Source organism: Corylus avellana, chromosome ca3 (assembly GCF_901000735.1).
Source record: "Corylus avellana chromosome ca3, CavTom2PMs-1.0".
Taxonomy (NCBI): domain Eukaryota; kingdom Viridiplantae; phylum Streptophyta; class Magnoliopsida; order Fagales; family Betulaceae; genus Corylus; species Corylus avellana.
In genome coordinates, this window is record NC_081543.1 from 28,682,239 (window position 1) to 28,694,661 (window position 12,423).

General features: G+C 34.3%; 1 protein-coding gene across 1 annotated transcript; it reads left to right on the top strand.

Moving 5' to 3' along the window:
• The first annotated feature begins 5,310 nt into the window (after window positions 1-5,310).
• On the top strand, window positions 5,311-11,910 carry LOC132174363 (SPX domain-containing membrane protein At4g22990-like). Its single transcript, XM_059586031.1, has 9 exons — window positions 5,311-5,339; window positions 5,699-5,801; window positions 5,911-6,015; window positions 6,192-6,649; window positions 7,441-7,742; window positions 8,075-8,283; window positions 9,057-9,247; window positions 9,410-9,543; window positions 11,632-11,910. The coding sequence occupies exons 1-9, from the start codon at window positions 5,311-5,313 to the stop codon at window positions 11,868-11,870; spliced, it is 1,770 nt and encodes a 589-aa protein (XP_059442014.1). The 3' UTR covers window positions 11,871-11,910.
• The last annotated feature ends 513 nt before the right edge of the window (window positions 11,911-12,423 follow it).

Consider the following 12,423-nt stretch of genomic DNA (forward strand, 5'->3'; position numbering starts at 1 on the left):
ATTCTTAAAAATAAATAATAATAATAATAATAATAAACATTGACGAAAGTAGCCGTTATCTTTTCTTTTCTTTCTTTCTTTCTTTCTTTTCTTTTCTTTTCTATTTTTATTTTTATTTTTATTTTTATTTTTTTTTTTTCATTTGGTGCGTTCATGCTTGCAAGTTTGAAGCCTTGGATTTTCGTACAAGTCATCGCTCCGACGTTAATAATTCGTAAGTGCAAATGTCAGACATGCTTGTGTTGAATTCACATTTTCGTCGTCTCCTTCCTCCAAATCCAAGACTTGGGAAAAAACGTTGCTGCTCCTTACTCACAAAGTCAAGCTGGGAATAAACGTGCTGGGAAAAAAACGTTGCTGCTCCTTACTCACGAAGTCAAGCTGGGAAAAAACGTGCTGGGAAAAAACGTTGCTGCTTCTTACTCACAAAGTCAAGCTGTCAAGATCATGTAGATACATGCACCTATCATGTAGATACATACACCTATCTGCATTGGCATGCTTTTCAGTATCACCCTCCAATTAATCATAAATTATTGATGTAATGTTTTCCTGAACTGAACATGGTAAAAAAAAAAGAGGCATCTTCAATTCAATGCTTCCCATCTTTCTAGAGAAGTGGAGATTACGAGATCGAGTTTTTTTATTTTTTTTTAATTTTATTTTTCTTCTCTTCTCTTATACAAACATGTTATATATATATATATATATATATCCGAACTGAACATGGTAAAAAAAAAGGCATCTTCAATTCAATGCTTCCCGTCCTTTTGTCCTAATAGGTATTTCAATCGGTTGGAGATGCGGAGATTACAAGATCGAATTCCCTTTTTTCTTTCTATTCCCTTGTAATTTCTAAAAAATAATTACAAATTATTTTTGGCATAAAATAATTTCTAAAAAATATGGATTTATCGGTAAAACGTAATATAGGGAGTGGAGGATAAGAGTATTCCCAGCAGCTTTCTCGTCATTTTTCATACATTTAAGGATCCAAACTACTTTTGCTTTCCTATGTCAAAATACACCTCAATAGCTTCCCTTAATCATTCACTATATCATTAAAATATTTATTTATTTTAATTATATTATTTATATGAGAGGAGAGATGAGAAAGAATTGTGAGAGGAGAGGGGAGAGAAGAGAGAGAATCATTTTTTTTAATATTTTAATAATCATAAGAATTGTAATAGTAGAACCCAAAACATTGGGTTCCACTGTAGCAATCTTAATGTTTATGATTTATTTAGGAAGTCTGTTGTGTGATATTTTTTGCGATTTTTTGAACATATTTCTTAAACTTAGGAAACAAACTCCCTTATAAAGAGTCTGCTGAGAATGCTCGCAAAAGGATGGGAGGTTAGAAAACCCTTTTCTTGTACAAATTGGTTAAAGATTTTCCTTTCGTCAAACAGAAGCAAAGAGAGATATTCCGGTATCCCATTATTGGGTTTTATCCCAACAAAGTATGCACAAAAGAGAGCGACATGTCGATATGTAATCATAATCACATGATCTCCTTTATTAAGTTGTCAATTGAATCACACACGCAGACGAATGAACGTATCATAACATGCCAATAAACATGGCCATGGGTTAGCTAGCTAGGGTAAGTCCTAATAAATTAGGATACGAAATTAAAAAGGTTAAAGTTGATAAATTTAATCTGTTTAATTGAAATGATTGAGTTAGAGTAGACCTATATTGTCTTATATTCATATTTCGACACGACCCGAACCCGATACATGACAATTTTTAACATGATTCGCAAATTCAATACAAACTTAATACAAAATTAAAGAATTATGGTTAATGAATTGAGAAGTGCTATTCATCTCAAATTTTCTTTCCAAAAGTTAGTTCTCAAATGATGTGTCACCATCTCATGAGATTTATTATTTTGGAAAATGTGTCACCAACTCATGAGATGGTGACACATCATTTGAAAATCAACTTTTGAAATAAAAATTTGAGATGTCTAGCATTTTTCAAATGAATTTGACTTGTTTAATTACTTAAACCCAACACATGAACTTGAATCATCGCCCATAATTTTGGACGTTTAGAATATTTGCTTTAATAATAAACAAATAAAAAACAAAAGAAAGAACAAAAAAAATTTAACAAACTTGGCCTTGGGGATTCACAACATTGATACAAGATCTTTTAAGAGCATCTCTAGCAGTAAGATGTATTCTACCTAGTCAAAAAACACAATTCTCTATTTTAGCTAATTATTTTTTAATATCAACTCCAACAGATTCTTTATTTTATTAAATATTATTTTTTAATCTTTTTATTTTTTTGGAGCTGCGACTGTTTTTGCATCATCTTGTGTGTTATTTTTATTTATTTTTATTTTTTCATTTTTAGTTTGTCAATTATATGCATGCTATTCAATTTTTTTTGGGGAGTTTTTGGTGATCATTCAAAAGACTTGAATTTGTATCATAAATTCATGAACAGAGAAGAGAGAAGAGAGAGAAACGTTGAGGGAAGGAGAGAAGAGAGAAGAGAGAGAAACGTTGAGGGAAAGAGAGAAGAGAGAAAATAATGTGAAAATAATATTATATTCAACAATCTAGTGTGCTACAGTGAATAGCAATATGAAGCTATTCACTGTAGCAGTTAAGGTATAATAGCTAATATGAAGCTATTCTGTTGGAGCAAAAAAAAAAGACAAAAATAGCTAAATGTAGCTAATATCTCTCTTTTAGCTACACTGCTTTAGATGCTCTAAGATTATTCAACTACTTCCACAGCAACACTCACATGCTTAACTACCACTAATGGGTTCCACCAACCACGCTCATTTGACTCATCCAACGGTGGATCGCTAGGGTAAACCAGAACCTGCAATGAAGCAGTCAAATTGGTAAGCATTTTTCATTATTAGCAGTCTCGTCAAATTTTATTTATCAAAATAATTAAAAAATATATAAATTTTTTATTTTAACTATTCAATTTTTTAGAGCATTTCCAACCGCCTTATTATTTTAACAGTCCACTTTTACGATTCTATTTAAATATTTGTTTCTTATTTCTTTAACTATTAAAGGAGGAGAGAGAAACAAAAAAGAAAAAGGGGGAAAGAAAAATAATTATTTTTATTCATCTGGTGAGTAAATTAATAGTGAGTACTGTGCCCTCACTATATATATATATATATATATATATATATTGTCAAATTGGTGAGGCTGAGAATGAAGGTTTTAAGTCTATTTTACCAAATTAGCTCACTAAAATAACCAAAAGTATATATTTTTTTATTATTATTTTAACTACTCACTTTTGTTGATCACCCCATCAGTCTCACTATTTTATCAATCAACTTTCACAATTTTATTTAAATATTATTTTTTAAAGATTTGTTTACTTTTTTCTCTAACTATTAAAGGATGCGAGAGAAATAAAAAACAAAAAGAGATAAAAATTACTTTTTTATTCAATAGGTGAGTGAACAGCACTCACTATTCACTCACAATTTTTTTTCATTAAAATTATGAGACCGAAATTGAGAGTTTTTAACTACTTTTATTAAATTGTCTCATCAAACTAACCAAAAAAATAATTATGGTGAGGCAGCAAATACTGGTCTATAAGTTTATAACGCATAAATAGTGTGCTTTGCATCGTAATAAAATGGATCAAGTAAATCCACATGATAAAGTTAGGTGATTTTCGTGGAGATCCGTGCATTTGACAATTTGATTAAGAAGTGAACTGATTGAGATTGCAATTGTTCAGTAATAAAGTACTAACTTAATAATTAAATTTATTATTATTATTTTTTTTTATCATTTTAAACTTAATTTTAGATAAGTCAATTTTTGAACAAAAGTCCAAAGTTTAAACTTTAAGGACACGTATAATATGTAGAATAGACCTATAATGAAATGTTATTTTTATGGAATAATATTTATTTTTGGAAAATGCTAAAGACCCAACTATTTTGCCCAACTTGAGGCCAACTTTTGCCTTATTTTTTAATTTAAAAAATAACAAAATAAAAAAAAAAAAAAAGTTTCTGGAGCAATAATTTTTATTTTGGTATTTTTTTAAAAATAAAAACTGTATTTTGCTTCAAAAACTTTTTCCTTATTTATTAATTTAAAAAATAACAAAATAAAAACTTAAAAAAGTTTCTTTTATTATTTTTAATTTTTTACGCCACATGGCGTATTATGGGAGTGACACATGCTAATTTCATTGATTGAACTAACGGAGATAGTAATTCTGTCTTTTTCCAAGGTTGGGTACTAGATTTGTACGGCTTTAAAACTCAGGGAGGAAAAAATCAAAAAGTGCAAACTCAGGTACCAAAAATGTTATTAACCCTAAAATATAATTTAAATAATATTTAAACAGTAAAAAAGAAAAAAAAAGGAAAAATATAAAAAAGCCCTCCAAATTACCAGCTGTTTTCGATTTAGCCCCCTAATGTTTCAAAAGTGATAAAGTAGCTCCCCAAACTACCAAACTATTGTATTTTGGCTATTCCGTTAGTTAAAACCGCCAGTTTGGACGGAAACTGCAAGACGACGTCGTTTTGTTACGGGTAAGTTACTACAATGCCCTTTTATGAAAAAATTTTTTTTGGGAAAAATATAAAAAAACCCCCCAAACTACCAGCCGTTTTCATTTTAGCCCCCTAATGTTTAGAAAGTGATAAAGTAGCTCCCTAACTACTAAACAGTTGCAATTTGGCCACTCTGTTAGTCATCACCATCAAATATGATGGAAAATTGAAAACTACATTGTTTTGGCAAGGGTAAGTTACTAAAATGCCATTTTAGAAAAAAAAATCATATTAAAACAAGCACGCAAAACGGCTCCGTTTTGCTTGAAATTAGGGTTTCCTTCAACTTACCAAAACGGCGCCGTTTTGGTAAGTGTTAGGAATTAAAAGAAAAAATCTTAGACCCCACACACAAAAAACCCCAACCCCAATTTATCTCTCTCTCCCAAATTGCCGGCCACCACGTCATTCTATCCCCGGCAACCTTCTCCCTCAAGTGAAAAAAACGCAATGTCCCTCTCTCTCTCTCTCTTTCTCAAAATCGGCTGCCCCTGCCACCACCATCCATCACCATCCTAAACGCAAGTGGGGTTTAGGGTTTTTTCTTTTAATTCCTAACACTTACCAAAACGGCGTCATTTTGGTAAGTGTAAGGAAACCCTAATTTCAAGCAAAATGGCACCGTTTTGCTTGCTTGTTTTAATATTATTTTTTTTTTCAAAAATGGCATTTTGGTAACTTACTATTGCCAAAACGACGTAGTTTTAACTTTTTCATCATGTTTGATAGTAATGACTAATGGAGTCGCCAAATTGCAACTGTTTGGTAGTTTGGGAGCTACTTTATCACTTTCTGAACATTAGGGGGCTAAAATGAAAACGGTTGGTAGTTTGGGAGGCTTTTTTATATTTTTCCCAATTTTTTTTTTTCATAAAAGGGCATTGTAGTAACTTACCCGTAACAAAACGACGTCGTTTTGCAATTTCGGTCCAAATTGACGGTTTTTACTAACGGAGTGGCTAAAATGCAATAATTTGGTAGTTTGGGGGGCTACTTTATCACTTTTGAAATATTAGGGGGCTAAATCGAAAACGGCTGGTAGTTTAGGGGGCTGTTTTATATTTTTTTCAAAAAAAAATTATAACACTGGGGTGCACACTGTTCATGCACGCACGTCAGTGTTAAGTTTGATAAACGCCTTGGTTATAGATTCAGTAATGATTATGTCAAAACACGAGCAAATCATCCTTACTCCCAACTGCAGCAGGTGTTCAAGCATGTGGTATTGTGTTGATGTTGGAGACATTCTTTTCCTATTTAACCTTTGAAAACTTCTAAAACTATTGTCCCTGGATTTATGGAACTTTACTGACAGATAATGGAACCTGCAGGGCATAGGGGCTGTTGTGGGAGCCATATCACGCAATCTTCATGAACTTCAGGACCGTCAAGGAAGCTACTTATCAATATATGATCATCCTTCCCTTCCCCTTCAGGTTTCTGTTGCATATACTCGAAGCAACCTGCTCAAATTTTCATGGGTTTTTTCAGTGTGTTTTCTCACTCCCTGTTGCAAACACATACACACACACACACACACATGTATTTGGCTGGGAGGCAGTCATAAAGCTGGTGAGTTACTATGGTATTTACTAGGTTATTTAATCTGCAGTATCCTGTCGTTGATTCAATAAAAGCAGCAGTGGACAGGTTAACCCACTCAACAAATTTCCTCAACTTTTTGGCGCAACATGCACTCATTATGCCAGAAGAGCTACCTCCTCCTCCTATTGAGGAACGGGTTGATGATAAGGAATACCATTTTATGTCACTTCTCTTGAACTTGGCGAACACATTTCTTTATATGGTCAATACATATATTGTTGTCCCTACAGCAGATGACTACTCCATGAGCCTTGGAGCTGCAGCAACAGTTTGTGGCATTGTGATTGGGGCAATGGCAGTTGCACAGGTTTTTTCATCAGTGTATTTTAGTGCGTGGTCAAATAAATCATACTTCAAACCTCTTGTATTTAGCAGTATAGTTCTTTTCGTGGGAAACATCATGTACGCATTGGCTTATGATCTCAATTCAATAGCAGTTCTCCTAATCGGTCGTCTTTTCTGTGGGTAAGTAGTCTTATTCTTCTTCTTGTGTCACTGCTTGATAGGAATAACTTCATGCATGTGCTTTTGTGCATTTTTTTGAGACTGATCTTTACATGCTAGCATGAGGCATGCAAACATGCTGATTAGGAAATCTAAGCTTTTAAATTTTTTTTGCAGCTATGCTTAATAAAAATGTCTTGAAGTTTGTGTTCTGTGTTAACTTACATACCATACACAGACAACCATACACAAAGAGACATGCATATATTTCTATCAGTTATTATCAAATCAGATTGGTCATATATGCAGACACACATACACAGAGAGATGTGCACGTGTTTTGAGGAGAAATTTAACTGGTGTTAGGACTTCGAGCCTATACAGAACTTGTGTACCCAAATTATCGGCTTTACAACATAAAGGGATTGATTATTAAAACAAAGCATGACAGGACATAGCTTTTCTCCCATAGCAAGTAGAAAAATTTTCATTTCACCAAACTGTTTTGCTATTGTTGTAGATTTATGTTGCTATGAAAATACATGCAACAAGATTTGTTTCTTCTCTGTTATTGAGGCACACCATATTGCTAATTGTCTGGTCACAAGAAACTTGAAACCATTTAGTGGTTATAGAAAAGACTCGAAGTTCATTTTTGTCATACTGGAGTGCAGTACCTGATCTTAAATTATTATTAGAAGACTCAAATTTAACTTCAAGCTAGAAATAGTATAAGGTGGTAAGATTTAGAGATTCTATTATATTTATACTTCGTTATATGTATTAACAAAGTCACACTTTACAAATTGCAGACTGGGTTCTGCCCGAGCTGTTAACCGGAGGTATATTAGTGACTGCGTGCCACTGAAATACCGCATGCAAGCATCAGCGGGTTTTGTTAGTGCCAGCGCTCTCGGAATGGCTTGTGGTCCTGCTCTAGGTGGTTTTCTTCAAACTAATTTCAGGATCTACAAGCTTACGTTCAATGAAGAGACTTTGCCTGGCTGGGTTATGGCTGTTGCCTGGCTTGTATACTTAATTTGGTTGTGTATCTCATTTAAAGAACCTTCTCGTGAGATTGAGGAGAATAGTATACGACAGGAATCTAATGCTGGTATGTTCATTTATATGGTGCTACTTTTTGGTTGAGATCTTGCACATATCCAATCCTGTCAATGTACGTTAGATCATTCTTAAGCTGAATGGAAGCATTAACACTTTAATGTGACCATAGCTATTCGAATAGTTTTCTTTTAGAAATTATTTTGACATTGTAGAAACTTTAAAAATTAGTTAAATTCCAAAAGACACAATCAATCTGTAAATCGCTTGGTGATTTACTTGTTGATCATTTTTTTGAAGTAACAAAAACTGTCACTTTTAACAATAATGTTCTCTTAGAAATGTTTAGAAACGTTTATTCTGATGGTGGACTTTGGATGACAGAAGCAATAGAGAATGATTCACTTGAGAGCGGACCTAAACAACCATTGCTTATTAGTTCAGAAGACAAGCAACAAGATGAAGATGGGGAGCAAGAATGTGATGAAGATGGGGAGCAAGAATGTGATGAAAGTGAAGAAGTTTGTGAGGATTCTCACCGCGCAGCTACTTCAATTAGATCAGCATATAGACTACTTACTCCCTCTGTAAAGGTATTTAAATGACTCTGAACTTTATATGACTTTCTGAAAAATTGATAAAATAAGGTATACCTTTGATATTGCCATTTAAATGAAAAATAACTTCATAGTTGCCATACAGACATGGTTTTGTTTTTTAAAAAGGATAAATATTGTTCTTTTATCTTTCCTCCTTTTTTCTTAAAAAAAAGAAGGTTGAAATACATTTTTACTAGATTGCCAAAAAATATTTATGTCGATGGATTTATAAACTTGTTAATCAGCTGAGTGTCAATATTGCTACTTCACTTATTCTTTAGAATGCAGCTAGAATTCCAGTTGCGTGTGAAATATAATTAGAAGTTGGATATGTTCTTCTGCTTCTTTATTAGAATTTGGTATGCTAATATGCTTTACTCAAACGCATAGTTTAGATGAATTATGCGATCAGATTTCACATCCTGCATCAGGAACTTTTGTTTTTAATTCAGCTCGGTGAAGTGGAACCGCACCAATGAATTTGCTTCTTGCATTATTTGACTTATTCAAGATAATAGAGAATTACAATTGAGCTGCTGTTGATTAAACAACTAAGATCCTCCCAATTATCTTCTGGTCACTGTCATGTAGTTTATTACTCCAAGCCAGTAGATTGAGTTAAAATCATTGAGAAGTTTTTTTTTTTTTTTTTTCTCTCTCTCTAAATCTTCTTCTCAATTGTATATTTTCTGCCATTAATCATTGGTTGGAGCTGAAACTCTACAAACTTCTGCACTATGTATAATTGAAACTCTATGGTTCATCAGGTACAGTTATTGATATATTTCATGCTCAAATACGCAATGGAGATTTTACTTTCAGAATCTAGTGTCATTACCACATACTACTTTCAGTGGTCCACGAGCACAGTGGCGATTTTTCTTTTTTGCGTTGGCCTCACGGTTCTTCCAGTAAACATTGTTGTTGGAAACTACATTAGCAATATGTTTGAAGACAGGTAATTAGTAACGTGCTTTTGATCTCTAGTTTCTGTAATGCATTTAGTATCATTAATTTCTCCTGCCTCCACACTCACACGCAAAAGAAGTATGCGATCTAAAGTTCTGGATATGTTTCCCATAAACTGTTGATGCGATAATTCTCATTATTATGATTGCAGGCAAATCTTAATGGCATCTGAAATTATGGTTTGTATAGGCGTACTCCTGAGCTTCCATATATTTAGTCCATACACTGTGGCACAGTATGTCTGTTCAGGACTCATAATGTTTGTTTTTGCCGAAGTACTTGAAGGTGAGATATTGTTAAGTTTAATTACTTTGTTATTTATGGTAAGTGTCAAAATTCGGATTTGCATGAAAAGAGGAGGAAAAAAAAAACTGTTTGTAAGAGAGAGAAGAGGCGTGGAAAAACAAGAATGAATTTCATTAATTCTTAAGACCTTTCTGATACCATATGAAGATTAGGATTTGTCCAAAAAGGGGCTTCAAATTTGGCCAAATCAACTTTGGTTCCGGTAGGTGATGTGGATAATGTGGGTGATTTGGCTGGTGTCTTGGGTTGTGGTACGACCTCTTTGCCTTTGAAATATCTAGGTCTCCCTTTGGGGGCTTGCTTTAAGGCCAAGTCTATTTGGGATGACACTATGGAAAAGATTAATCGCAGGTTGGCAAGTTGGAAAATGATGTATCTTTCTAAGGGGGGTAGGGTCACTCTTATTAAGAGTACTCTCTCTAATCTTCCTACTTATTTTTTGTTTCTCTTCCCTTTACCTGTTTTTGTGGCCAAAGTGTATAGAGTAGCTTCAATGTGATTTTTTATGGGGTGGGTTAAGTGAAGAGTTTAAGTATCATCTGGTTAGTTGGGACAAGGTTTGTTCTCCTATCTCTGAGGGTGGGTTAGGGATCAAGAACCTGAGAGTGTTCAATCGAGCTTTGTTAGGGAAGTAGCTGTGGCGTTATGCACATGAGAGAGAGACCTGGTGGAGAATTGTCGTGGACACCAAGTTTGGTTCTGAGTGGGGTTGTTGACACTCTGTTGATACATTTAGGTCGCATGGGGTGGGGCTCATGAGGTATATTAGTAGGGGGTGGCGGTTGTTTTCTTGCCACACCAGATTTGATCTAGGTGATGGGTCCAAAATCAAATTCTGGAATGATGTGTGGTGTGGAGCCTCGACATTTAAGGAAGTTTTTCCAGGCACAACATAGCTAGTGTGAAGAATGTGTCTATTGCTGCTAACATGGATTTTACGAGTGGGTCCCTTCAATGGAATGTTAGTTTCATTTGGTTGGTTCACAATTGGGAACTGGAAGTGCTAGCTTCGTTCTATACTTTGTTGTATTCCCATAGAATGAGAAGGGAAAGGGAGGACAAAATTCGGAGGGTTTTGCCTAGTAAGTGGAAATTCGATGTTAGATCATTCTATAATATTCTTACAATCAAAGAGGCTAGTCCTTTTCCTTGGAAGAGTATTTGGAATACAAAGGCCCATTCGAGAGTGGCTTTCTTCATTTGGACAGCAGTGTTAGGAAAGATTATTACCATTGACAATCTTAGAAAGAGAAATCTTATTGTGATCAACAGATGTTGCTTGTGCAAATCGGATGGGGAGTCTATTGATCATTTTCTTCTTCACTATGAGATTGCCTTTTCTTTATGGCATGCTATTTTCAGTCGGTTTGGGTTGTCGTGGGTCATGCCTTGTAGTGTGGCGGGTTTGTTTGATTGTTGGTGGTTAGGAGGTCGTTCTCGGAGTGCTATTGTGTGTAAAATGGTTCCTCTCTGCCTCATGTGGTGCTTATGGTTAGAAAGGAATGCGAGATGCTTTGAGGACCTCTAAGAGACCCTTGGAGGAGCTCACGCGGCCTTCTTTTATACTATTTTCACTTTGACAGCAGCTTGGCTCGCCCCATTAGTTATTTTGATTTCCTTGTTCTTTTTTCTTCTTATAGTTAGGTGTTTCTCTTGTGTACTTCCTGTATACTAGGGTTGCGCTCTTCTATGCTTTTTGATATATAATCATTACTTAGCAAACAAAAAAATCTATATATATACACACACATGAGGGAAAAATTACAAAAAAACAAGAAGTCAGAAACACCCTTTTTCCCTTTCAATACAATAATACATTTCTAACGATGACATGTATGAGAAGAGGAAAACTGCACATGATAAATCACCAAATTCCAATAAAATTAAATATTTGAAATAAATCAATGCAGTTTAGTACAAGCAGAGGAAGTGATCTTCTAAAGATGTTTTGTTTTTTGTTGGGCGAGGAGTATAATTCCTCGATCTCTGTGAATATTTGAATGTGCTCCTGAGTTCTTTTAGATCCTGACCATATTATATTATGACTTTCCTCTATCCTTGATCCAGGTGTTAACTTGGCACTCCTTTCTCGGGTCATGTCGTCCCGGCTTTCCCGTGGAACCTATAATGGTGGACTACTATCAACAGAAGCTGGGACAATTGCACGAGTGATCGCAGATGGCACGATAACCTTGGCCGGATACTTGGGGAATAGTCGACTCTTGAATGCCACCCTGCTTCCTTCACTCGTCATTTGCGTATCCTCCATTATTGCCACCTGCTACACCTACAACTCTCTCTATTGATTCGTAACTTCTATCAATCAGGTATATCCAGGCAGCGTATTCCCAGTCCCCATTAATATGCTCAATTTCTTCATTATTTTGTTTCTCAAGTATCATTGCTGTATATTGTAAGAAAACAAGCTCATTGATTTTCTTTTAATAAATCATTAGTCCTCTTGCTATGGAGGTACTTAAAGTTGCAAGTGCATGGAAACTAGGTTTGAATTATGACCCTTTGCTTTGATATCATATTAAATCATCAGTTATCCCAAAAATTTAAGTTGGGAAATAGTTGATTTAATTATTTGGTAATTTTATCTAAAAGGAAACTAAGGTTTACATTTATACCAATTGTTGCTTTGCCTACATGCTGTTACATCTTGTTTATTTGGGTTGAATGTTTGATTCATATTACTTAAAATAAAAGAAGGCCAGGTCATAGCTAGAAAACAAATCAAGAAAAAGAGAGAATTATGTTTTATACCTTTGGTTTGAAAAGAAAGATGCAGTTATATCGGTGACAAGTCAGCCAATTGAAGTCTGATGATATTGTGATATTTTAATTTCTTAATTT